We start from the raw sequence: 22465 nt of genomic DNA on the forward strand, positions 1-22465 counted from the left end.
TAAGCCGCTATATAGTGGGTATTGTTTTAATAAGTGAGTAAGTCGTATAGGTCGAATAAGTGAGAAAAAAGTGGGCATGTGTTTTGTTTTGTTTTTCCTTTTCCAGAATTCTGAGAAAAATGTCAGAATTCGGACTTTAGTATCACACTTTAATCTCAGAATTCTGAGATTAAAGTCAGAATTCTGACTTTAATCTCAGAATTCTGGAAAAGAAAAAAAAGATGTGCCCACCCTTACTAGTTATGTTTCTGGATGAGGCAGTATCACTTATAATGGAGATGTCAGGAATAGACACGGTTGTGGCACTGATTCACTCTTTAGCACTATGGTCACCCTGGTGTGTTGGCCAGAACACCACTTAAGGCCAAGTTGTCCCAGAGTATAGAAGAAGGAGCTTGAGATTTGGTTTGAGGCACTTTATTCTCAAAGCTCAGTTCCTGTGGCTGTAATCACACAGGCGTGTGTGTGTGATTTCTTATCATTCACGCACACATCACATCCCACAGGAATCAGTGCATCCCCACCGGACTAACACCGCTCGTCTGACACTAAAACTGCCCACCTTACTAACTGGATGATGTCACCAGACAGTGGGCTGGCTCAAACTGACAGAAGAAGAAGAATTTTCTCCTTCCAAATTGAGTTAAAACTGAGGTTATTGTACTCTGCTGTAGATGTGCCTTAAAAATGTGAAAGGTTAACTTTATCTTATCTTATATCTCAGAAATGTGGTATGAAACCATATACTTGTCTTCCAGTAACATTGAGAGGAATCGAGGAGTTGTTTTTGACTAGAATATGTCCTTCAAACCACAGATTAAAAAAAAAATTCTGTGTAGTGTTTTGAAAAAAGTGTTTTAAGACTGCAATTTGAGTGTAAAGCAGGACTTGTGCTTGTAGTTTAGCAGGATTGGTTCTGGGGATTGGTGGATCAGTTACATGTTGTAGTCATTGTGTCTGAAGTACAAGTAATTGTCTGTAAACCATTGGGGGAAACTGTAACAGGCTGTACTAAAAACTCCCTGAAAAGCCTTCAGTTAATCCAAAATGCTGCAGCAAGAGTCCTGACAGGGACTAGAAAGAGAGAGCAGATTTCTCCTGTATTGGCTTCCCTTTGTTGGCTTCCTGTTAAACACAGAACCAAATTTAAAATTGTTCTCCTCACACACGAGGTCTTGAATAGCCCCATCTTATCTTAAAGGCCTCATATAGAGCACTTTGCACTCCATCCACATGTCAAAGCAAAAGTGTTTCATTGTTGCTACCCTTCTGTATGTGTTGTTAATTTCATTTACACATAAGCAGCTGAAACTGATTAACAACCCTGTCTGCTACTTCACTGACCAGACCAAGAACCCAGAACTTGAACTGACTTGATGCCATACTGTCATTACAAAGTGTTGCTTTAATCTTTTGAGCAGTATAGTATCTAAAACTTGTCACTTGTTTAAGACCGACAGGCAATTATTCATTGTCACATCTACACTTACAGCTTATTTAGAATAACCAACTAACCAAAGAAGCATATAGATCACGCTCCACAGAAAGAGCACAGCTACTTTAGAACAGAATATTTCTGCATTCAGGCGACTCACTACCACAGCACCCAGATCTCATGTGAAACACTTGGTTCTTACTTGGTGTACAAAATTTTTAACTTCTGGTTGCAGTGTGTGATTTTAAACCACACCCCTGAGAAACACACTATGGTCACAATGGCAACCAACACAAAGGTCCTTACTTTGAAGGACTTCAGTCACGTCTCAGTATCTTTATTGGACTAGAACTTTCATGCACACCCATAGCTGATTCATGTTGATGATTTTATATTTTAATGATTCAAGCTAAGCCACCATCCACAGATCATCTGTGTTTAAAGGTTATTTTTCTATATGATGCGTTCACAAGATCTCATTTGAAAACGACGTACAGAGCTATTATTAAGTTAGGTTTATATGCTGTCCAGTACAATGGATGCAATGCTTTACTTGTAAGATTCACTGCGAGGTAGAAAACTTATGTAACACTTTTTAGGGCATAGTGTGATAGCTCTGTATTCATCAAACCAGCAGGAAAATCAAGTCAGAGCTGAATCAGTTTAAAACAAGGATGTTACCTCAGTTTTAACATTTTTATACCTAATTCGGAATTATTATTATAATGTTGCTGCTGAGCATGTTTGCTATTTGCCTCATTTAATTTATCTTATTTAATAATTTATTCAAGAAATATCAGGAAAATGTTTTGTCTATGTGGGTCATAAAAGCCCAAACCCATTTTCACTGTCAGGAAAACTATGGGAGAGTCCCTGTTGAAACTTTAACAGGAACTTTCTTCCGTGTGTAAAGGGACAGTGACACCTGTATCACCTTGGATTCTTATGGGTTTAGAACTAAGGAAACAAGGAAGTAGTCCGGGGACCAAGATATAAGATAAGATAAAGATAATGTTCTGGACATTAGCACAGTGCAGTAATATGAGAGAGAATCAGCTGACATCTACGATGACATTCAAGCTCCTGTATCATTTTGTGCATCGTCCTGTATCTTTATTGTTTAATCTCTTCTGTCCAATTCTTGTCATTGACATGAAATATGAGAGCTAGTATTCTGAATTGTTGAGATAAAGTCATTGCTAAGTTGATTGTTTCTGGGTATGACCATCATATTTTATTTTATACGTGTTTTATTACAAATTTCTCTTTGGTTTTTCCCTACTCTCAGATCTCTGATATGATACCGCACAAATTCTCAAAAAAGATGATTAGATAATTCTTCATATCATAGCTTCATATCAGAAATGTCATTTAGGTTGTCATCTAATGTTGTGTCCACTCTTAATAATTTTAGTGGAGGATGGGATTAAATTTTCCATAACTAAAAACCAGCAGAACTTCGAGACTTATTTATGCAACCATGCCAAAGGACTGTTTTTTTCCTAGAGCTTTTAAAGTGAAGGGTCACCACCGCTACCTATAAACCTTTGCAAAAACTTAATGAGCTTAATTGTGAAAGCAGAAAGAGTGTCTGTCTTCAAATCTGAACTGAGATGAGATGATGATGAGATGAGATAGCCTTTATTTGTCAGTTGCAGGTCTTTTGCCCACAACCGAGATGACAGACCTTGCCGACCGTACATACAATACACAAACATCACATTGGGGAGACAGGTCAGGCTAGGTAGCGAGGAAAAAAACATCGAAATGTGTAACACAGAAGGATAATACAGGCATGCACAGATATCAACACACCATAGCACAATAAACACAGACAAGCAACATGGGAAAGAGTTCCAGTGTGTACATCTGATCTGGGACCGCTGCAATCTTTCGACTGCGCCTCAAACTGACCCGATGTCCACATCAGAGGGAAGGTAAGCATTGGAGGTGGCGTTGGATCCGGGGTGATGCGTCAGTGAGTGCTTATCAGTATCAGTATATGTATGTGTGTGCGTGTCCATAGTTCAGCTGAGACAGTGTCCTTCGCCCTGCCAGCCTAAGTAAACAGTCTTCCAGCCAACCCAGGTGGCCTTGCATAGAATGGGAAGGAACAGACTCAACACAGTCGTTATCAGGGTGTTTGGTTCAGCTCCGGCCTTGCAGCTGGCGCCAAAGGGGTATCCGCATAAGTGATGGTATTTTTTACTTTAGTGCGAACAGCTCATATGAATTTCAAAGCAGTTCTACAATCCAACACTGGTCTCTCAATCTCCCGTTGGAGAGCTGCGAGCTTCGCCATACTTGCGTTCTGTGATGTTGTCATTTCTTGTGCTCAAGGAGCCGATTTCTGAGAACTCACGGCAGTGTGCCTCCCTGAGATTTCATCCAATTTGTGCCCAGAGATGTTATTCCGGGCGAGCCCTTCCGAGATGTATCCAGTCTGCAGTCAGAGATCTTATTCTGAGTATTCACAGCAGCCGTAGCCTCTCCAAGATCTTCTCCGTGCTGCACTCAATGAGCCCATTTTGAGAAACTCACGCCTCTCCCATCGTTCCAATCCCAGCAGGCAGCCTTGTGGGGGTTTGAACAGCCGGTTCCGCTTCCTTAATTCTTCGATAAGTCAGGGCCAAGCCGATCAGCCAGAACCGTGTTACCATGGTTCCGAATAGGTAGCACTCAGGCTCACCCCAGCCCAAACTTCTCGTTGAGAAAGGGGTGTCAATTGCAATCCATAACTTTTGGGTTTTAGAGAACAGACTGTGAGAGAATGTTCCAGGGAAAATACAAAAAAAACCACGAGACTAGACAAGGACATAAGCAGGGAAGATAAGGGAGAGGAGAAAAAGTGCGTCCGCCTCCTCCGAGAGCCAAAGAAGAAAAGCTGGGAGCTTGTTTCACAGAAAGTGGCTGAAAACTGAAGGTTTTGCTTCCTTCTCTACTTTTAAATACCTGAGGAGCAACAAGTAATTCTGAAATCTGAGAGAGAAGTGCTCTTTTGGTTCTTTAAGAGTTCTTTAAGATATGATGATAATACATGCATGAACTAGTTTTTCAGTGTCACTCTGAGACGGGATCATTCTAGTTTTTCTGGTGTGAAACATTTCTAAGATACCTGAATGTAGAAGTAGTGTATACTGTTCATGCTGATGCACAGATATAAAATGTAGGTATATCAGATAAAGAAAAGGAATAGGAAATGCTGATGTGAGGTTTCGTATTTGCTGCAGTATGAGCTGTCCTCACAACATGATTCCTTGAAGCTTACTGGTTGAGAGTCCATACAGTAGTCGGTCCACATCGTGTTAACGGTCCATCTGTAAGTTGGTGGTAAAGAAGAACAAATATGTGAACGCAGGTGGCCTTCCTAGAATCACTGTCAATATACATTACAAGCTAAATAGGTGTGTCCCTCTGATCAAAGTTTCATGTTTATTACACAATAAGCTTGATAATTTCTTACCGTACAAGTTATTTTTCATAATACGGTGTTTGAGGAACATCCCCACCCTGCTTGTGAACTCCTGAGGTCAAAAGGCACACATGCACACACGTATCCAGTCACGCCTAACGGGAACACACCCTCTCCCTATCATTCACAGTTACTCATTTACTCATTTTGATACACAATATACAGCAGTTCAGCATCCACACCACCTACTCAATTTATTCATCCTGGTTTCCACCCAGCATGCCCCTGACTCATCCCCAGCCTATAAAAAGTCCTGTACTCTGTGTCTCTGTCTTCTTGCACTGGTATCTCAAAGTTAGCCATGGAAATTAAATTAAAGTTTTTAATTTTCTTATTGTGGATGTGTGATTCCAGAGCAGGACAGTTACAGTACAGGTGAGTTCTTAATGCATAACAACTATATAATCAGTTAAGTTGCTAATTATTCGTATAGCTGGATCCTTCTAATAAGTTATGACTTTATCGAGCAAGAACGCGTCGTTTCTTTTCTGATTGTTGTCAATAGCTGCCTTCTTTAATAATTGCTTTAAGTGATCAGTGAGCCTAGAAAAGCACTATGCCACTATGACTCTTATGTATAATAATGCCACGTAAGGCTTAAATCACAAATATATGTCATTATTGGACCTTTTTTTGTTAAGAATTGGGAATTTATTTAGTTATTTATTTCTACCTTTAACTTGACTTTCAGTTTCTTTGGATAACTAGGCCTTCTTTGGAATATGGAATGAATAAAGTGCTTCTTAAATGGACAAAATGAAGAGTTTCCTATTTCACAAATGACTGTCACGGCCCATCCATGTTCATGTGCTCATGTGTTTTTTGTAATTTGGCGAATTGTATCGCAGTAGTTGCACTTAATTAATTAACTCTAATGATGTAAGCCGCCACATGAATAACAGAGACAGAGAATTCTGTTTGAAGCACATTTACTTTATGCACTTTGGCCTGTCTTCCACCATCAATGTGTTCCTTGGAGTGTGTCTTTTTTCTTCTTTTTAATGTCCTGCGCAGTTTTAACCAGACTTTAACCTGCATCTTTCTCTTGTTTGCAGTGCGCAGAATGAGCAGACAGAAGATGGTATGTTGGTTTTTTATCATCTACGACATGTTCAAGACATATAAAGTGCACTTATGGGTAACATACTATCACAGAGATGTGACATTACTGCAACACTGTATCCAACACAGTCCCTGTGTTGGATTTGAACCTTAACTCTTTACAGCTCCTTATCTTAAGTAATGATAATAATGTCCGGCCTAAACATGTACAGAAAAATAAACAGTTGTCTCTCATTGTAGAATCAGTTTAATGTCTGTTACTGGGATGTTAACTGTCAGTAATGATTAGGCATAGCTTGAAACCTGACACTAATAAACAGATGCTTGTTTGCATTTAAACACTTGAACTACTCTATCATAGAGAATTCTTTATGAACATGTTTGGCCTTGTGTTCTGTCTGTAATGTGTTTCTACAGCCGTAGTGGTGACTTCATGCGACTTTAACCAAGACAGTGGCCCATTCTGCGATTTCATCCAGGATAACACAGACAACAGTGACTGGACCCGGCACAGAGGTCCAACTCCCACAACTGGCACTGGTCCCAGTGGAGACTACCCTGATGGAGGTTTGCATGCTTTATTAAAAACATGTTTATTCCGTACTATTGTTGTGATTGTACTGAATGGGATTAATTAAGAGTTCAAGGGTGTAAACAAATAAACATGTTTCGTCTGTGTCCTTCTTTCTGCAGAGGGATACTACATCTATCACGAGGGTGACAATGTGTCTAATGGACAGAAAGCTCGCTTGCTGAGCCCTCCCATCACCTCATCAGCCTCTGAGATCTGTGTTCAGTTCAACTACTACATGTACGGGATTGACAATGCCAATAATTTGAGAATTCTGGCAAAATTACCCAGTAGTGAGGCAGAGGTGTGGAAGAGGACTGGAATCCAGAGTCCAACCTGGTTGACTGGCTCTGTTACCGTATCGAAACCGAGCAGCCAGAGCATTACCGTGAGTGTTACCAGATCACTTTAACAACTTTAAACAGCATCAACAGTAGCAACAGGAGCTTGGGACTTTAGCTATGAAGTGAAGTCATTCAGACACTAAACTCTCATCAGACATTAGTAAGTGACATTAATAAGGTGAAGGAAGCTGCTTTAAACAGCTTTGGAAATATAGAAATCCTTCTGTATTAAGGAACTAATTTAAAGTTTAATTTTGTCGCTGATAATTGAGAACAATTTTTCTACATGCCAAATGAATACACACAATAAGCAATATTTAGCATATAAAACGTTGAAATGTTATTTAGGCTTGAGTACAAAGAACTGTGTACAAAATACTTGGAAACTCCTGGAAACACATGTTTTTGTAAAAATCCACAAGCAACTCCATGCTATTACAAAACAGATAGTCAAACGTAATAATAGTCAACACATGTAAAGATTATTTTACAGCTGCCTTTATGTCTTTGTAATTGTAACAACAGCTGTAAAACAATCATTCAAAATGCTGAACGAGACAAGAACAGACAGATATGTGCTGAGGTTGAGACAAACCTGAGGACAGGCCCATGATAACGCTCTGCTCTTTAAAACATGTTCATAAAGTTTCGGGCTGTCACACCCTCAACAGTATTCTTAAGGAGTTGCTTAACGTCTAGTGTATCATATTTGATACATACAGTTTTTGGCACTTCAACATTATCAGTGTGAATTTTTCCCCCTGAAAAACCTAAATAAACTGCACAATGCCTTTTTTAGCAATTAAAAAAAACAGATAAGCAAATACAAATTAAATGTCATATATAGAAATTGAAATGTGATTTATTTTTTAAAAACTTAAACAAAAGGACGTTAAATAAACACTATTTTCAAAAAATTTACATTTTCTGGCAATGATTTCATGATTCAGGCTTTAAAGGGTTAAAGTAACAGCTGTACTGTTTCTTACATTTTTTGCACAGTGCTTATCATTTAGCAGCTTACCCAGTACTGTTCAGAACCACACTGTCTGTTATACGTTTCACTTTTGGTGAAGTGAAAGCTCAGGAGGAGGAATTTGAAACGAGTCAGGAAACTCAATAATTAAAGATTGTTTGCAGGTTATTATGTAAAATCAATATATAACACACACAGTGTTTCTAGCAGACACTTCTGGTCATGTATGTGTGTCGGTTACATCACAGTATTTAACAATATGAAATCAAAGTACTTACATGCAGGACTAAGGTCGTAGCTTTATGGTCTCAACTATGATACCTTTGTGTCTCATTAGTCTGATACTTCTTCACCTTTTTCTAAGAATCCTTTGGTGTCTCTTCTGTCTGTCACACTTCTCATCTCTCACCTCTTTCTTCTCTTGTTCATAAAAGGCCAAATCATTAAAAACATTTTGTTTTCATGACTAAATGAAAAAGCTTCAAATATTTAAGAGTCCAACCACTACCACATGTCAAAGACATGTCCTGTAACCAGTTTTTACTGTCTCAGTTTCTTTATTTTTGAAACACATCCTTATGAGTAGATTAAAGTGTAACGACAGAATGCTGCTGGAATGACACACAGCGGCGGTTTCCTCTGTGTGTCTATTTCTGGAGGAGTGGAATGATTCTTATCATGTTTCACATTTTATTGTTTGGCCAACTCGTCCACTTTGTCACGTGTAGACATGATTTTCAGCCTTTTTAAAAGACTAAGACTGCTTCCTAAAAGTTCACTGCAAAAATATTTTCAGGGCCCAAACATCAATGTGCTGAAAAACTGATGAAGCACAAAAAGTTATTCATCACTGACACTTGTACTGTTTATGTTGAGGTTGAGCTGACATAAAAACTTTTTGTTCACTTGCCCGCCAGACTTTTATTGGGCAACTAATTTCACTTGCAAATGTTTCCTTCCATCTCTAAAAGCATCAGAGCAATTTTCATTTTGATCAGAAAATGATTTTTAGATAAACTGACTATAGCTTTAAAAATTACTGTTAAAATATGATTGTTATTTACTATAAATTAATTAAAATTACTAGCAAATGGTGCAGATGGCCTGAGCCTGGTTCTGCCGGAGGTTTCTTCCTGTTAAAAGGGAGTTTTTCCTTCCCACTGTCACCAAAGTGCTTGCTCACAGGGGTCATATGATTGTTGGGTTTTTCTCTGTATGTATTATTGTAGCCTTACAATATAAAAGTGCCTTGAGGCGACTGTTGTTGTGATTTGGCGCTGTATAAATAAACTGAATTGAATTGAATTGGATTACTTGGGTATCTGGAATAAAAGAAAATAAACCCTTATGTCTTTTACCCCCCCCCCCGTTTGTTTCTGCTCCTACCGCTTAGATGGAAATCAAGGCCTTATTGAAGAAAAACTCTTTCTTTATGTTACTGTGTATATTATGTATATAAATCTCTAGCTTTTTTTGTGTAGGGTGATATTTTCTTTGCATGTCTACAGATCGTCTTTGAGGCTCAGAGAGGCTTATCTTCTTCTTGTGATTCAGCTTTAGACAACATCGTCATCACTGAAGGAGCATGTCCCTGTGAGTTCACACACATGCACATAAAGACACACACACACACACACACACACACACACAATCACATTTTGAGCTGATATATAAATGTTTTGTTCACAGCTTGTATTTTTGGCTGTGATTTTGACACTTCCGGTGACCTCTGTGGATGGACAACTCAAACTGAGGATCCCAATGTGTTTGGCTTCAGTCAGTGGACAGGAGAAACTGACACTGAAGGCACTGGACCTGATAATGACTTTTCAAAACCTGGTTGTAAGTGATTTTTCTTTGTGAGGTCTAAATGGAAGTGAATGTTTTACCAAGACTGGCTCTATTTTCCTCTTGCAATATTTGCAAAACATAGAACGCTGCTTTCTGGCCTGATTAAGCACTAACTGACACTATTGTGGTACTGACAATAAATCAGAAATATAATAACAATTCTACTAATAATTTACAATTATTACTACTACTAGTAGTAATATTATTTGTATTGTTATTATTATGCTTTTAACCCTTACACATGTAGTTGGATCCTATCTGTTGTTGGATTCTCTCGAGACTATACCTGGAGCCAGTGCTCAGATCACAAGTCCTTTAACAACTCCCTCCTCCTCTGGATGTCTCGAGCTTACCTTCCACTACTACCTGTATGGCACTAGTACTACTATGCAGATCAGCGTCCACACGATCACCACAGGTAAAAGAAAAAAAGGGTGCACTATCATAATAGAAGAATGTTTTGACCAAAAGCTAGAAAAGAGGAAAATCATTTTTTGAATTGTTTTTCTCTTTACCAGATGAAACCCTCGGACCTGCTCTCTTCACTGTAACGGGGAACCAGGGACAAGGCTGGAAGCCGGCAAACGTCCGCTTTCTGGGAAATAATGCTATTAAGGTAAATAGTAGAACACCACAAGTCTCTTTATGTGTGTATTCCTGTGTGTGCACAGGCTTCACATCATATGCACATTTATATGCATTTCAGTTTGCAATTGTGGGTACCTATGGAGAAACGCCTCAGACAGATATTGCTATCGATGCTGTTTGTATCATGACCTGCACAGGTGAGAAATCGACCCAAAACGTTTAATTTGCCTTCTTGCACATTCAGAACCTTCAGAAATATGGATCAGTTGTATCGGTGTTTACATGAGAAACTATATCTGTTTCATTTATAGGTCAGCCTGTTACACCCAAACCACCAACTGCTGCTCCAACTACACCTAAAACAACAACACCCAAACCACCAACTCCTGAACAAACTACATCTAAACCACCAAGTAAGACTTGTTTTATCAGATATTTCTATTAATACTTCATTCCAGAAGTCCAGAAGTTCTTTCATTCATGCTCCTTTTTATTTTCCATCTTATTCTTTCTATCCAGACCCCTGTCCTCCTAACGCAGAGTATATAGAGTGCGGTCCAGCTTGTATACCCACCTGTATGGAACCCTCCACCAATTGCTCCGGCTCCTGTATCAGTGGCTGCTTCTGCAAACCAGGCTTTGTTTTTAAGGGACGACGTTGCATACCACTGGAGAGTTGTGGCTGTTTAGACGATGAGAATAACTATTATGAGGTCAGATGTCCTATTTAGATATCCTACATAAATTCCCGGTCAGTAAACACAGATATACAGTTGACCTCTGCCTATTCAGAATTTGTTGATTTTTCTGTGGAATGTAACTCTAAATTATTGGCAGAAAATTTGCCTATTTGTGGATTTTTTGATAAAGCATATCTAAAATATTCACTAGTTATTTTCATTAGGGTGATGATTTAAGTTATATATTTCATGTTTGAACTATTAAAAAGGGCAGTTATAAGCGTTTTTAGAGGGCGTTCTTAAGTATTCCCAGAGTGATTGTGGTCCCTAACCACAATCGGGGGTCGACTGCAGTAACAAAATGGCAAGCATAAGTTGTATTTCAGGTCCCTCTTCTGTGAAACCAGCCCTCAGTTTAGATTTGCAAAACAGACGCCCTCTCTGCTTTTAAGATTATGCTTACAATTTTTTGATAAAGCTCATAGTTAGGGTAGAAGCAGGTGACCCTAAAATCTCACTTAGTTATACTGCAATAGGTTATGGCTACTAAGGGGTTCGTATGATACACTGAATGTTTCTTCTTCGCTTACCTCTTTTCACTTTTTGTGTTTATTTATAAAACACTTTTCATCTCATCATTACTTATCTGGCTGTGTTCCATAGTGTGTCTTTTTTCTTATTTGCCTTTATTTCTCTTTTTCTCAACTCCAACCAGTCACAGCAGATGGCTACTCCTCACTGTGCCTGGTTTGGCAGGGATTTCTTCCTGTCAAAAGGGAGTTTTTCCTTCCGACTGTTGTGAGAAATAAAATAAATCTAGAGGCGACTACTGTTGTTAAATAACTAAAAATGGAATGAATTGAATAATATGTAATTATACACCACGCTTTCTTAGTTTTGATTGTGTTAATTCTTTTCAGCCTGGTGAGATCGTATTTGGAGATGGCTGCACAAAGCTGTGTCGCTGTGCAGGGAACTACACTTTGGAATGTGTTGATAACTCCTGTGACCCCACTGAAGAGTGTAGGGTAGTTAATGGTGTAGCAGGCTGTTATCCTAAAGGTAATAATGTTTGGCAACAAAAAATTTGTCTTGAAACTACAACGTGCATCTTAAAATGTGTAATTTTAATAGATGAATATGCAATGGATGGTCTAGTCACATCTAAAGACAAAAATATTTTAAAGTAGTCACGTCCACAACTACCACTCCACTGTTCAAAGATTATTGATATAATACTCCAGAGGTTGATTCTGTTAATCTGGACGTAGCGTTTTTGTGGGAGAAATGTTTTGTCACTCATCCAAGTGACTTCTTCAGTCTCAGCTGACTGCAGGTTTCTCCAATCTTATAAACAGTACATTTGCATAATGACTGAAACCAGCCCGCTGAAGGAACAATGGGCTGGGAGGTCAGTTCCTTAATCTAAGGCACTTGGAAAGAAAAAGCATCTGGACTATATCATGTGATTTCCTGAGGTCAGATGGCCCAGGATGCGAGTGGGCGTTGAGGCGTCTGGGAAGGATCTCAAAACTGGATTATAGATGGCAGACAGTTGGTGTCGTAAACCACCGCCTCTGTTCAAGGATGGTCGCTCACAGTGGACATAAATGGCTTATTTTATTCCTCTTTCAAACCATCTGTCTTCTCTGTCCAAAATGTGAACATTGGCATCCTCGAAAGAGTGACCTTTGTCCTTTAGATGCAGATGGACAGCCGAGTCTTGTCCTGTGGAGGTGGCTCTTCTATGTTGTGCCATGCGCTTGTGAAGTGGCTGTTTGGTCTCTCCAATGTAGAGGCCTGGGCATTCCTCGCTACACTGTACAGCGTACACCACATTGTTAAGTTTGTGTTTAGGAGTTTTGTCTTTAGGATGAACCAGTTTCTGTCTGAGTGTGTTGCTGGGTCTGAAAGAAGCTTCTCAGATGAGAGGTGAAATGTCTTAAAGAACTTAAAGAAGTCCAGACGCTTTTCTTTCCAAGCTCCTTAGACTACGATGACCTGGATGACTGAGAACCTTCACAGTTAGTTCCTTGATCTTAATTATGCAAATTCTCATGACCATTGATCAACAACCACTGATCAATAACCATGAGTCCCATTCACAGAGAGTTGGGGAATGGATGCAATCACAGCATTGTAAGATGGTGACAGATGTACCCTTAGGCCCCCTCCTTGATTCAGAGATGGTCTTTCCCTTTTCACGTAAATTTTCACGTTCCTCCCTGTCCAGGATGTGAACATCCTCATCATTGAAAGAGTGTCCACTGGCCTGTAGGTGTAAATAGACTGCAGAGTCCTGGCCTGACGAGGTAGCTATTCTGTGTTGTGCCATCCTCGTAGCCAGAGGTTGTTTGGTTTCCCCGATGTATAAATCCTGGCAATCCTCCTGGCACTTAACAGCGTACATTATGTTACTCTGTTTGTGTCATGGGACCCAATCCTTGGGGTGGCCCAATTTTGGTGCAGTGTGTTTTGGGGTTTAAAAGCCACAGAGACCCGGTGTTTGGAAAAAATGTGTCTCAACTGCTCCGATACTCCTGACATGTACGGGATCACTACAGGTTTCCGCTTAGGCAGCAGTTGTCCTTCTCTCCTGGATCGGCTGGAGCTTTCTTTTGGCGCCTTCACAGCTTTGACAAAAGTCCAGCTGGGATAACCACATTTACTCAGGGCCTTCTTGATGTGATGTTCTTCTGCCTCCCTGGCCGCTGTGTCTGTGGGGATGGTGTTCGCTCTGTGTTGTAGCGTCCTGATTAGGGATGGGTATCATTTAGGTTTTATCCGATACCGGTGCCAAACCGGTACTTCTGAAACGGTGCCGGTGCTTAAACGGTGCTCGAACCAGTGCTTAAAGAATGGAGAACAAAAACTTTGTCCAAAAACCTCTTATGTTTTTATTTTTTGCAGTCTCTTTTTTTCTGCAAAATGATAACCAAGTTAGCCTTTTCTGTTGCTACAACATGAAGGGAGTATCTGCCATCAAACAAGAAGACAGCCACATGTAACACCGACAGTGTTTGCTAGTTCACCTTACGTGCATTAATTTAATAACGTGGTTAGCCTACTCAACGTGAATTACATACGAACAACAGTAAGCTACTCACCCAGAGAAGAACGGCTGCTGCCGCCACCATCATCATCCATCATCATTTCTGCTACACTGGCAGGGCTAGGGGCCAGGACTCTCCTCTTCGGGTTCTTGGGGGATGTTGCTAACTCCGGGTCAATAACAGGCACCACATCCGCAGTAGATGTGCTTGGTGCGAGATCTTGCAGCAAGCTATCAAATACAGTGCATTTCTCTCATTTAAAAAAACGCTATGCATCGCCAGGTGTTTCATCAGATTCGAGGTTTTACCTCCTTTGCACAGTATCACCTCAAAGCACTTGTTGCAGGCTGCTGAGTTTGCATCTTTTGCTGTGAAGTGCAGCCAGACTTTTGACCGCTTCGCCTTGGGCATTTTTAATCTGTAGCTCTGCTCTAAAAGAATGTACGTACCTGGGCCCGCCTACTACCCTTGGAAAGGTCAAATGATTGGCTAGAATCCAAAGTGTATGACATCTCAGGGAAAAAAAAAACAACCGAAATGTGCGCAGCCTTTTGGTCTGGTTACTACCGTTTACGTCAGAACCGGGGCCATAATGGCACCGGATATCGGTACCCATCCCTAGTCCTAATGACAGCCAGTTTATGCTACAGTGGATGATAAGAGTCAAACCTTAAATATTGATCCATATGAGTTAATGTGATCCGTGAAATATGGTATGTCCTGAGATTTGATTTTCAACCAGGTAGCCATTCCCCGACTCTCTGTGCATGGTACTCATGGCCATTGATCAGTGGGCTTTGGTCAGTAGCTGTTGATCAATGGTCATGAGAATTTGCATAATTAAGATTAAGGAACTGACCTCACAGCCCATTGTTCCTTCAGTGGGCTGGTTTCAGTCATTATGCAAATGTACTGTTTATAAGAAGGGGAAACCTGCAGTCAGCTGAGACTGAAGAAGTCACTTGGATGAGTGACGAAAAATTTCTCCCACAAAAATGAATTGTGCTTTTTATTTACATTTTACATAGCATCTCCACATTTTTGGAACTGGGTTTGTAAATCTAAATAAAAAGGTCCTCATACTGTGGTTTACAATCACAAATTTATATCTTGATAGGTTCCAGTGGAGCATTGAATATACTCCAAAACAGTAATACTCTAAACTTACTTTTCATTGCTTCCTGTTCACAAAATCTTGGCACAGTGGATAGCTCTACCTGTTTTATTTGGCAGAGCTTTTACTTTTGACACAGTCCCTAAGGAATTTGTGTCCCAGATTGAAATCAAACTTACCATATTCTTGTTCTTATACTACTACATTTTAACAAAGTCATATATCTAGAGCTTATAAATCTGTCTTAATCAAAGGAGCTTGTAAAGAAAAGCATCTGGACTTCTTTAAGTTTCGTTAAAGATGTTTCAACTCTAATCCGATAAGCTTCTTCAACTCTAAGAGCAATTGGTGAACAGTCCCTGATTTGTAAGCCTTATTGGGAGTGGATCTAAGGGGGCCGTGGACCCCCTAATGTTCCTCTGCATTATCACATGAGCCACGGTTAGAAAACAGGTGTGGGTCACAATCAGCACAGGTTTCGGGTGAATCCATTGTGAGACCTAGCCTCACCCTATCATGTGACTTACTGAGGTGAAATGACCCAGGATGTGAATGGGTGTTAAGGCCTCTGGGAAGGATCTCAAAACTGCATTATAGATGGCAGACAGTCGGTGTCGTAAACCTGTCCCTCTGTTGAAAGATGGTCATTCACAGTGGACATAGATGGCTTCTTTCACTCCTCTTTCAAACTATCTATCTTCTCTGTCCAAAATGTGGACATTGGCATCCTCTTAGGGACACTCCCAATAGGGCTTACAAGTCTGTGACTGTTCACCAGTTGCTCTTAGAACTGAAGAAGCTGAAGAGGTGAAATGTCTTAAAGAAAAGTCCAGACACTTTTCTTTCCAAGGTCCTTAGACTACGATGACCTGGATGGCTGAGAACCTTCACGGACAAATCTGCCTTAAATTCTTGATTACATCAATACATTACATTCGTATCAAAATGCCAATATACCATTTATCTCTTGTTATTTTCTTTAGGTACATCCACGTGCGTCGCATCTGGCGATCCACACTACACCAGCTTTGACAAACGCAAATATGACTTCATGGGCAACTGCAGCTATCTGATGTCTAGTCCATGCAATGACACAACTGTGCCCTACTTTGAGGTCCATACTGACAATGAAAACCGGTATAACAGGCCGACCATCTCCTATGTGAATGCCGTACATGTATACGCACAGATGATAAAGATCTCCATTCTCAAAGGTGGCACTGTGCAGGTAAGAAATAAGAGAAGGAAGGAAAACCAATCACGCTATCACGTTATCAGGCACTACTGCATTACAAACAAACATCATTCTGTGGTACAAATCACTGCACATGCTCAGGAACACTTCTGAAAACCACTGCAATTGACCATGGAAAGAAACTTGCACTTACACTTACCACTTTGCACATGTTCAGGAGTTGAGTGATCACATTTGTTGATCACTCAACTGGCACTGGTTTCGTTAGCTACCAGTGCTAGCTAGCGAAACCTGGCTAGCACTGGTAGCTAGCCAGGTTTCGCTAGCTAGCCAGGTTTCGCTAGCTACCAGTGCCATCGGAATGACAATAGTTCAATAGTCTGATCTTGATCCTAACATTCAGGGACGTCGAGTTCCAAATAGGTTAGAGATAGGTCCTTCTCTCACCCCAACCAGTCGCAGCAGATGGCCGCCCCTTCCTGAGCCTGGTTCTGCCGCAGGTTTCATCCTGTTAAAAGTCGCCTTTGTCGCCAAAGTGCTTGCTCATAGGGGGTCATATGATTGTTGGGTTTGTTCTCTGTATGCATTATTATAGGGTCTACCTTCAAATATAAAGCACCTTGAGGTGACTGTTGTTGTGATTTGGCACTATATAAATAAAATTGAATTAAATTGAATAGAACTGGAAACATCGGAAGACTTCGGCCGCCTTCCCTACTCTGAAGTCGCATCCTTGTCTGATGCCAGTATTGATCTTGAAGAAATCCGTTGAGAAATCATCTCTCCGGACGCAGCAACGGGAGTTGGAGTAGAGACCACAAAAGGCATCTACAAACTTGCTGGGGGACTTCATATTGACGTAAGATAGCCCTTAGAATCAGCCGGTGGACGCTGTCAAAAGCCGCCTCAAAGTCGATGAAATTAATAGAAATCTTCTTTTGGTATTACGATGTTTGTTCAATGATCATGCGGAGGGTGAAGATTTGGTTCACTCAGGACTGGCCACTCCGAAAGCCAGTCTGCTCTTCTCACAGTCGTTCGCCCACTGCACATCGTAGCAAACTCAAAAGAATGAGGAAAAACACTTTCCCAGGTACCGACAGCAATGTGATGCCCTGCCAGTTGTTACAGTCGCCCAAATCACCTTCCTTCCGAAGTTTGATGATGACTGGGATCCACCGTAATTGAGCATTTCAGGGAGGATCTTGTCCAGGCCAGCGGTCTTTCCACTCTTGAGGAATCGGATCGCTTTCTTGACTTCGGCGTGTGTTTGACTCAACGTTGGTCTTGCTCAGCTAGGGTGAGCGGGACTCGTCCATTTTTCTCTTGGATTTGGACGCGGCAGCCACTGCGAACCCCAGTTAGATCTCGTACAATGCGACATAAGGTTCAGATATCGTTCGGCTGCTTCTTGGGCTTCCATGCCTTTGGTTTCGATCCACTCTCACTTGTCACACCGGCAGCTACATTTGACCTGTCCGACAAGGTCTTAGTATGCGTCCTGAACCAACTTCACCAAACAACTTTGAACGAGAAGGCTTTTGACAGCGTCCACCGGTTTGGGACTGGCAACGGCGGAGTTGATGTAAAGACAACAAACATATAATAAGATCCAGAAAGGCTTCCATACCACATCACCAAAACCAACTACACCCAAACCAAGAACTCCTGGGCCAACTACACCCAGACCAAACAAACAATTCAAGGACCGGTTGTGATTTTGTTGCGTTAATGTAAGACAGCTACAAATGTGCCCATGTGCCAATTGTTATTAAAATGGGTTAGAGTGGAATCAAGTTGAAAATAATCAATTTTTATGTTGTTCTTCTTTTTTTTAATGTCTTAAACTGTTGTTCAGACATCATTGCCATGATGAGGGAACGTTTCTTTTTACTTACAGTTAGTAATGTTGTGACATGGGTAATTCGAAAATGAAAATGTTGGCTAATAATTGACCAGATTTGATGTACTGTGCTTATTTTCCCATACAGGTTAATGGGACCAATGTCAATCTGCCACTGTCCCCGGCCCCTGGTATTTCTGTGTTCAAGTCAGGAAAACACTACACTGTCTCCATGAACTTTGGTGTGACGGTTCGCTATGATGGAAACACCTTCATGGACATCAAAGTGATCAAAGAGTGAGTGAAGACCAAATTAATGGTTTCCTTATAAAGTGGTGTTTTAATCACAAGTTCACCAGTCCAGAAATCTACATCCATACTGATACAACTAAAACTATAACACATATTCATATACTGAACATGACTCCTTTATCTGTAAGGAGTAGTAAGGTGATGAAAGCAGAGATTAATGACACAGCTATGATAATTTATTTAAACAATTTAGCAGGGGCAACACAAACAGCTCCCTCAAAATTTCAAGATAAAATCACACAAAACTTCTAATTTCCTGACTAGTTAATTCTATGCTGATGCTATCAACCGCATCAAATGTACATGTCTGATCTTTTAGTCTTACTAATGTGTGGGGTTTAGTCTACTGCTGAAAAGAAACTTGGCTGGAATTAAAAAACGTTGTAAGATGTAGTTCTGGCTGACTTGTTAGTCTTTCTTGCATAAGACACTAACAGTCATTTTCTGCAATCTGCAGCTATCAGAACAAGCTTTGTGGCCTGTGTGGCAACTATGATGGAGATACTAAAGATGACTTCCGCAAACCAGATGGAAGCTTAGCTGAAAATGCCAATGACTTTGGACACAGTTGGAACATGAATCCAGAGTGAGTATTGCAGAGATGCAAGTGTAAAGAAACATTTACCATTGACAAAAGACAAATGTTCTTAAGATGATGGTCTGTCTTGACAGATGTAATGAGAAACCCAACACTACCATTCCTGGGTGCAATGAAGAAGAACAGGAACTGTATGAAAGCTCTGGATATTGTGGCATTCTGCTGGACAAAAATGGACCTTTTGCTGTGTGCCATCCCAAAGTCAACCCCAATGTATGTTCATGTAGAGGATAGTGCACATATAATAAACAAATGTGGAACCGGTCCTTATTCTGAGCTTGTTGTATTTGTGTATGTGTGTGTGCATTCAGGGTGAAAATGTGATATTAGTAATAGTGGAATAATTTCAATATGTGGTTTTAAATGGACACACAATATAAAGCATTGTAACAAAGTGATTGTTTGTTCTCAGAATTACTTCAGGGACTGTGTCTTTGACTTGTGTGAGCTGGATGGTGCCAAGCCCATTTTGTGTGAAGCCATTGAAGCCTATGTCAATGAATGCCAAGATCGTGGGGTAAACCTTGGACCATGGAGGAATGAAACCTTCTGCCGTGAGTATTGGAAGGACAAATGATTTAATATAGCAGTAAAATATATTTAGGTATATCATTAGGTAAAAATCAGCTTGGCTGAGTAGTTGGGAGAAAATAACACAAAGAAGTTTATGTCAGTTTTGACTTGTGGAAGAGTACTTCATACGGGCTTCCTACGCACTAAAGTTAACTGAGGGAGTGCTGCTTTAGCATACCTAGTTGGGCAGACAACATATACCAAGAGGCTGCAGGAGCCTGGGTTACCACCAAACTAAAACAATCTAGTAACACGGAAGACAACACAGCTGGAAGTGCCAAAGACGTATCTCTTTTCTTGTGAAAAGCTGTCATTTTAAATTTTAACCAGCACATACTTTTGTTTCCTATCACTAACTTCAACCTCTTGTGGTCTGCTTAGCACTGAGCTGTCCCCCAAACAGCCACTACGAACCTTGTGCAGATCCTTGCCAGGAAACATGCTTTGGAAAACCCCCCTCCTGCTCTGGTCCCTGCTCTGAGTCCTGTGTGTGTGATCCCAGCTATGTCCTGAGTGCTGGCAAGTGCGTTAAGGAGAACATGTGTGGCTGCAACCACACGAACGGCCAGTATTATGAGGTATGGTGAAGTGGGTCTGATAGGCCGGCAGTGAATCATTTGGTCCTTTGTATTTCAAGTCAGCTCACTTGCAGTCTCTTTATGTCCTCTCTAAAACAACATTTTCATACATACATGCATAAAATGATCTACAAAGAATCATCTGTGCCTGCTATGCTTAATTGTCAATTTTGTTGTCTGTTTGTCAGCCTGGACAGGAGTTTTTTGAGGAAGACTGCAAGCGAAAATGTTGGTGTGGTGCAGCTGGAATTACCTGTGAACCCTCTGAATGCCCCCCAATGCATGAATGTAAACTTCAGGATGGAGAGCTGGGCTGCTATCCTACGAGTATGTTTGTAATGTTCACACCTAAAAAAAACACAGCAAAGCTGTAGCAATTATATTCTAAGTAGGTTTCCAGATCTCATGGGTTGGATGCCAACCTGAAAAGTTTTGCAACTGTGTTTGACGTGATGCTGTAGACTTTGTCAAAGTTCTCAAACTAGCATTTTCTATCCCTGCTTTAATATACATAATTAGACTGAGTAATGGAAGATAGAGAAGCACAACCCAGAGGTGTCTTTTACTTTCAATAACAGTGAAATATTTATGTGTGTGCTGCTGTTATGTTTCTTTTGCTCTCTTCTGTATAGTTTGTCTATAACAACACTTGTTACATGCATTTCTTTATAATACAAAATCACAGAGTTGCAGAAAATTTTTGTCTAGTCAGGAAATGATATATTCTTTGCATCTATTTTAATGCCAGTATAAGTCCAAAGCAACAGTGAACTGCACTTTTATTAGGTAATTGTTCTACAGTGGCTTCATCTGTGTTTCAGTCTGATGTTCCTGATGTTTTTCCCTCTCTCAGGCTTTCAGGATTGTGTAGTTTCTGGGGATCCACACTATAACACCTTTGACAAGAAGTACTACAGCTTCATGGGAACCTGTACTTACACACTGGCCAGAACCTGTAGGAACAGCACAGGTACACACTATTTTGAGACATTTATTCATTAAGATGTTTGGGTTTCATTGCACCTGTTCTAGTCTTGCCACACCACACGCACAAATTAAAGTTTAAATGAGCTAAATTTACTCATTTATTATTTTCATCGCAAAGCATGACAGATGTTGTTTTCATTCACGTTTGCTGCAAAAAGAAGACACTGAATGTCAGTGGTGGTTTGTATGTTAATGCCAATATCTGCCAATGTTCACCTTTAATATAAACACACAATATTCCTGATTGTCGTGGTCTTCCCTGTGCAGGCCCTTGGTTCTCTGTGGAGGCAAAGAATGAAGAGAGAGGAGTTGCAGGAGTGTCATACCTGAGGAAGCTATATGTGACAGTGGATGGAATTACTGTGACCCTGATGAAGAGCAGTAGAACACTGGTCAGTATATGAATGAATTACTATCTCTTGTATTTCCCATCTTTAAGTAAAATGTGTGCCAATAGACATCCCACACACTAGTTGTATCATCACCATGGATGTCTTATGTCTACACATAACTGACATTTTAGCAAAGAACTCAAATTATATCTTTAGTTACTTTGTTGCTAACAGCATGTAAAAAAACAAAACAGATTTTTCCCATTTTGTCAGTTGAATCTATGCCAAAGATAACACAGTGTGATAGGCATAAAGCAATATCTTTCTTGCTTGTTAAATCTATACAAAGTCTGTTTTTGCCTGATATACTGCACATTGCACACTCTTTGTACTTTTATACTCCCTGACCTGTCCACCAATTAGACGTTTACACAGTCTGTTTAACATCTTTATATTCTTATATTCTTAACATCTTTTTCTTCATCACTGAATCAGGTGAACGGAGTACGGGTGGCTCTGCCCCACTCCCCCTCTCCTCTCATGTCTATTAGTCTTGCTGGTCAGTTCATCACGCTTCAAACATCCTTTGGCCTGAGGGTGCGTTGGGATGGAAACCATTATGCCCAGATCTCAGTTCCCAGGTTAGTATAAATATTGGTTTGAACTATTTTGATATTGTAGAACTTCTTTTTATTTCCTTCACACATTCATACAATACACCTGACCACTGTCTCCATTGCTCCATCATTCTTTTTTTGATGACCACTTTCCTCCGATGCAACCATAACCTAACGATCTGAAGAAACTCTGGTAGATAACGATCTAAACTGCTGAACGTCACCAGTTGTTTTAAGTATGTTGTGAAAACTTAAAAAAAAACGAAACATAGCAGTCCATTTGT

General features: G+C 40.3%; 1 protein-coding gene across 1 annotated transcript in view; it reads left to right on the plus strand.

The window, feature by feature from the left end:
- The first annotated feature begins 3352 nt into the window (after positions 1–3352).
- zanl (zonadhesin, like) overlaps positions 3353–22465 on the plus strand; it is an 82247-nt gene continuing 63134 nt past the window's right edge. Inside the window, exons 1-22 of the mRNA XM_084922896.1 lie at positions 3353–3372; positions 5963–5988; positions 6387–6536; positions 6663–6928; positions 9369–9453; positions 9550–9702; positions 9959–10129; positions 10230–10327; positions 10418–10516; positions 10616–10712; positions 10819–11012; positions 11900–12041; positions 16130–16374; positions 18333–18481; positions 18954–19082; positions 19169–19307; positions 19507–19648; positions 20049–20245; positions 20434–20572; positions 21099–21215; positions 21500–21624; positions 22060–22205. Coding sequence (XP_084779022.1) covers positions 3353–3372; positions 5963–5988; positions 6387–6536; positions 6663–6928; positions 9369–9453; positions 9550–9702; positions 9959–10129; positions 10230–10327; positions 10418–10516; positions 10616–10712; positions 10819–11012; positions 11900–12041; positions 16130–16374; positions 18333–18481; positions 18954–19082; positions 19169–19307; positions 19507–19648; positions 20049–20245; positions 20434–20572; positions 21099–21215; positions 21500–21624; positions 22060–22205 — 3029 coding nt within the window. The remainder of the gene's footprint in view (positions 3373–5962; positions 5989–6386; positions 6537–6662; positions 6929–9368; positions 9454–9549; positions 9703–9958; positions 10130–10229; positions 10328–10417; positions 10517–10615; positions 10713–10818; positions 11013–11899; positions 12042–16129; positions 16375–18332; positions 18482–18953; positions 19083–19168; positions 19308–19506; positions 19649–20048; positions 20246–20433; positions 20573–21098; positions 21216–21499; positions 21625–22059; positions 22206–22465) is intronic.

This window comes from Perissodus microlepis, chromosome 3 (genome assembly GCF_051167445.1).
Source record: "Perissodus microlepis isolate ML-2025 ecotype Zambia chromosome 3, ASM5116744v1, whole genome shotgun sequence".
Taxonomy (NCBI): domain Eukaryota; kingdom Metazoa; phylum Chordata; class Actinopteri; order Cichliformes; family Cichlidae; genus Perissodus; species Perissodus microlepis.